Source organism: Hakea prostrata, chromosome 1, assembly GCF_041222555.1.
Source record: "Hakea prostrata isolate BN-2017 chromosome 1, UWA_Hpros_2, whole genome shotgun sequence".
Classification (NCBI taxonomy): domain Eukaryota; kingdom Viridiplantae; phylum Streptophyta; class Magnoliopsida; order Proteales; family Proteaceae; genus Hakea; species Hakea prostrata.
The window spans coordinates 50,901,344-50,906,164 of NC_142600.1; the positions used below are offsets into that span (position 1 = coordinate 50,901,344).

At 35.0% G+C, this 4,821-nt stretch overlaps 1 protein-coding gene across 1 annotated transcript; it reads left to right on the forward strand.

The window, feature by feature from the left end:
- The first annotated feature begins 555 nt into the window (after positions 1–555).
- On the forward strand, positions 556–3,230 carry LOC149029106 (uncharacterized). Its single transcript, XM_089149910.1, has 7 exons — positions 556–647; positions 788–955; positions 1,346–1,471; positions 1,604–1,672; positions 1,772–2,177; positions 2,304–2,414; positions 2,923–3,230. The coding sequence occupies exons 1-7, from the start codon at positions 570–572 to the stop codon at positions 3,075–3,077; spliced, it is 1,113 nt and encodes a 370-aa protein (XP_089006036.1). The 5' UTR covers positions 556–569; the 3' UTR covers positions 3,078–3,230.
- The last annotated feature ends 1,591 nt before the right edge of the window (positions 3,231–4,821 follow it).

Below are 4,821 nucleotides of genomic sequence, written 5' to 3' on the forward strand. Positions count from 1 at the left end.
CATTGCTTTTCTGAGAAAGATAATTATGTTTGTCTCCATTTGTAGTTTCTGTTTGGTGTTTTCTAGCATTTTCTGTTGGGTGGTTTAGTTACTTTTCCTAATGGGGTATTTGTCTTATACCAGCTGGGTCCCCAATTCTTGTTTGTGTGCAAGTCTGTCCCCACAGCACTTAGAAACGCACCATATTGGAACTAAGCAAGGTAGAAATCAGCATTACAAATGGATTTTTTATTTTCCCCCATACCTCATAAATATTTCTCCGGCAACTTGTATATCTTGTGCTCCCTCATATCATCATATGGGGACCATTAATGAGATATCCATGAAAGAAGCTTTGTTGCTGGTTCATGGTTTTAGTGAAACTTCCAGATTTGGAACCATTACAAGAGAATAATTTCCACAATGCAATTAGTGGACTAAACCTAGCTTAGTGGTCCACTTACATAATATTCAACAGGGTGGCTTTGGTTATCGTCACCTTAAAAGTCTACAATGTTCTGATATATAAACCATTCTCTCAACATCATGGGCTTCAAATCTATTCGCAGGCAAGGACAAGTAGCATCCTAATGGAAGAATCACCATCAGAACTGAAATTCCAGAGAGTTTCCTATGCCCCTCATCAACAGCGATTACCTTCTTGTGCTGTAAGAAAATTCGTTATATCTTTGAGCTTCTTCTTCTTATCAAAAAAGGAATTACAAAAACAGGGTTATTAACTTCTTGTTTACTTTCTACCAAAAAAGCTTCTTGTTTACTTATTGTTATTCAATGCAAACTATGGCAGAAAATGGATCCCCACAAAGCTCGAGAACACTTGAAGAAGGAGAATTCATCATCATCTACATGTAATCGTTCTTTAGAGGTTCCAAAAAGTCCTCATGAAGCCATGGAGTTCTTATCTCGTTCATGGAGTCCATCTGCCTCGGACATCTTTCAGACATTTTCAAAAGATGTGAGGAAATCTTATCACTAATCCAGTTCCAGTTTCTTTACAATAACTAAAAGATTCTCTACTTAATCACAATGATCAATAGTTGATTGATGAGAATAAGTTTTAGTTATATCTACCTAATAGCTTAGGCTGTGGAGTTTGATATATTATAGTCTTCAACCTTACATGTATTGCCACCCAGAATAGGAAAATAAATGTAAATTCATTTCAGAGCCTCAAATGTCATGTGTAACATAAACACAAACAACTTAACCCTGGCTATCTTGTAGCATACCGTAAACACCAAAGCACACTAATACAGCTGGGCTGAAAGTGTATTATCAAACTAATTTACTATGTATCAAACCCATTAAAGAAAGAATAATCAATTAAGTGATGTGGGGTTTGCAGAGCTTATTGTTACCTCTCCATGAAAGCAACAGTAAGGTAGAAGAGCAAAGGCATGATAAGGCAGAAATAGGAGGAACAAACAGTGCCTCAGCTCAAAGCGACAAAGTTAGAGTGGAAAGCATATGGGTGAGAACTCTCTCTCTCTCTCTCTCTCTCTCTCTCTCTCTCTCTCTCTCTCTCTCTCTCTCTCTCTCTCTCTCTCTCTCTCTCTCTCTCTCTCTGTGAATACTATCTAAGTTATCTATGTGCTCTTTACAGAAATGGGTTGCTGCTGGCCGGACACTGTTTTGGGTCCTTCAGAGACATACACCATTGAGAAGCAATTGGGTAAGTACATAGGAAAACAATAAGCTTTGCCAAGTAGTAGCGTATTAAATATCTTTGGATCACTAAAAACTTACTAGCTGTGCCTCTGGTATCGTTAAGATGAGCATGCAATACATGAAGAGATGGTTAAGAGAGCATTCATTAAGAAACTTCACCAAAGGACGTAGGCATAAGAAGGCGGAGGAAAGCCGACTAGAGACAGCTAAAGTCCATGCAGCCCTTTCGGTTGCAGAGTTGGCAGCTGCAGTTGCTGGATTTGCTGCCAAGGGTGGTTTTGGATTAGAGGAGACAAATGGATTCATGGGTTGTAGTCAAGGTGATGTAACTTGGAACCAGAGAATGGGTGTTGTCTTTGCTTCGGCTGCAGCATTAGTTGCAACTGTATGTGCTGAGGCTGCGGAGTCTGCAGGCGCCCACAGAGCCCATGTTGCTGCTGCTGTCAACTCTGGCTTAGCCATTACAAGCTCTTCCGATATGATCACACTCACAGCCACTGCTGCAACATGTAATTCCTCATTAACTCCGTTACAAAATTATAATAATTGTGCGACCCTCTTGGACAACTTGTTTACCCAAGTTGCTCTCAATGCTATGTATATTACTAACCATCACTAGTCACTGATTTTGTTAGGTCTAAGGGGAGCTGCAACCTTAAAATCAAGACTAAAATCAGTTACATATTTCTCAAAGGACCTGGAGATGCTTGGTAAAGGCACTCAACTAGCGATGTGCATGCCATCCGGTGAGAAACGCAAATTAAGGAATACATATTTTGTTTCTTGAGGCATTTTCAGAATTGATTTGAACGCCATTCACTTAAATCTTCGTTTTTCTTAGAGAAAAACCTCCTAGGATTTTCTACTATATACTTATGCTTTAAGTAGTTAGTTTTGAAAAAAAAAAAAAAAAAAAAAAACATATTTATTGCTGGATTTTCAAATAAGTATGCAAAAATTGATAAGTACTAAATGTCAGTCATCTTGCTCTTCACCTCTCTTAAAAAATCGAAACCGATGTGAATGTAAAAGAGGGAGTATAGAAATTTTGACGATCGAGTTAATATGTACTTTGAAACATGGAGGTGTTAACTTACTAGAATAATATTTTATGAATTGTAAGTATTATAATTTGCAAATCCAAGGAGCGTAGATGTAATTTTACTTCTCTGTTTTATTTGAATGACACTTTTGTGTGTGTTTGAGTGAGAAAAAGAAGATCCAACACTGACGTCTTAATATGGATCTTTGCAGGAAAAATAAAATTGAGGATGTTGTTGATCCACTTCAAACACAACAGGCTCATACTGAGATCAAGAAAAAGATACCTTGGAGGATTTCTAACAAGTTCCAAGGAGTGTAAGATCCATTTGTCTTGTTATATATACGAACAACATTGCTTTCAGTAACATTTATATTTGCATGACACACCCATATACAAAAAAAATTCACATGTGCATAACTTATATTACATCAATCCATACATTGTGAGATTACCCATATGAACAAACACATTTGTAAGAAATCAGTCTAACGTTTTGTAACTTATTCATGGTAATGGAATTTTGGTGACCTTTAGCAAGTTGTATGCACCAATGAAATCATGCATATATCCATTTCTAGGCATCTTAATTCATTTTTGGCAAATGTCTTAGTATTCAGCTTCTCAGTCATTTCTTAATACCTAATTTGTTTTTGGGTTTTTAATATCAATTTTAGTTCTTATTTTTTGACAAATTTTCATTTGTGTATGTGTTTGGTATCTATTATGAAACATATTTTTATTTATTTTGAAAGAAAAAACAAAAATCTCATAATCCATAAAAGACTTTATGATTTTGGGTAAAATTTGTTCTTGCCATTTTTTGTGTTGCTTTATGAGCATGTGCTCAAATGACCTGAAAAACATGGGTAAGATCGTCTTTTACATATTTGAAGTCAACCAACTTGCTTCCCATTTAAAAATAATACAGATTATTTACAATTATTCCTTATCATGCATACTTTTCATTCCATAATTAATTCCTATTACCATATAAAATTTCATTTATTTAACCAAAAAAAAAAAGTTAAAATTTTTTTTTTTTAATCAAAAAGGGTTATTTTATTGATTTCTTTTAAAAGAGAAAAAATAAGAATGAAATTAATACCAAAAAGTACTTTAAACAAGGGGTAGAAATGTAGAATGTCTTTCAAATGGAGTGGAGAGAGATAAGAGTCATAAGACTCATGGAAGTATCAAACAGGGTTTTTTTCCCTTTAAGTTATGAAAAGAGAGAGAGAAAAAAAACTGTCCACCAGAAGAACCTACAAGCTTACATGGGTAATGAAATGACCATCCCATCATCCCATTGGATTCCCGATTGTAAGCCTATGTAGAGCCATGCAGGTTGACATCAGTCCATTCTCCACACTCTCAAGATATATTTCCCATTATGTTAACTAAACCAAAAAATATATTGTTTCCATGATTTCTATGTTAATTGAACTATGTAAAATATTCGTTGACTAAATATATATTTATTTATCTGCAGAAAAAAAGAATATTTATATTGATTCTCTTAAAGGATGGAGAAATTCAACCCAGAACAATAAATAAGAGATCCTCTTACACTTGCTTTTTGCTTTTTTATGTCAGATAAGGTTACCAATGTGATAGAGGAAACCAAGGAAGCTCAAGGTCTTCACCCTATAAGACTTCTTACAAGTGTGGGAAAGATTGTGTTGTTGTTTGAAGATAAGAAGCAATGTAACATTTGGAGATCTACTATCTCACACCTTTTACAAAATCATAGCTCATATTGTGCAATCTCAAATGTTGTAACACAAAAAGATACATGAAGCCTGGGATTTCTTTTTCTTGCTTTCTTCTGTAAGTGTTTGCACAAGAAAACAATACAGAATGCACTGGCGTGTCAGGGCTAATGACGACCCAATGAAATCTGATAATCACATTACTGCAGATTCTTTCTTGTCTTAACATATGAAGGATTTGATGCTTTTCGAGAGAAAGCAAAAAAAAAATTACTCGTAGAGTTCTTTAATTGAGAACTTGTACTATCTCTACTCTAAGGCTATGAAAATATAAAAGAAAAAAAAATAAAAAGATAAGCGTTGATGTAGAGGATTGAATGTAGTCATTCAAGTAAAATG

Coding starts and splice junctions, on each gene's coding strand:
- LOC149029106 (XM_089149910.1), top strand. CDS start 570: ATGGAAGAATCACCATCAGAACTGAAATTCCAGAGAGTTTCCTATGCC. Junction 1,472..1,603: donor TTAGAGTGGAAAGCATATGG/GTGAGAACTCTC, acceptor TGCTCTTTACAG/AAATGGGTTGCTGCTGGCCG. Junction 2,178..2,303: donor CACAGCCACTGCTGCAACAT/GTAATTCCTCAT, acceptor TGATTTTGTTAG/GTCTAAGGGGAGCTGCAACC.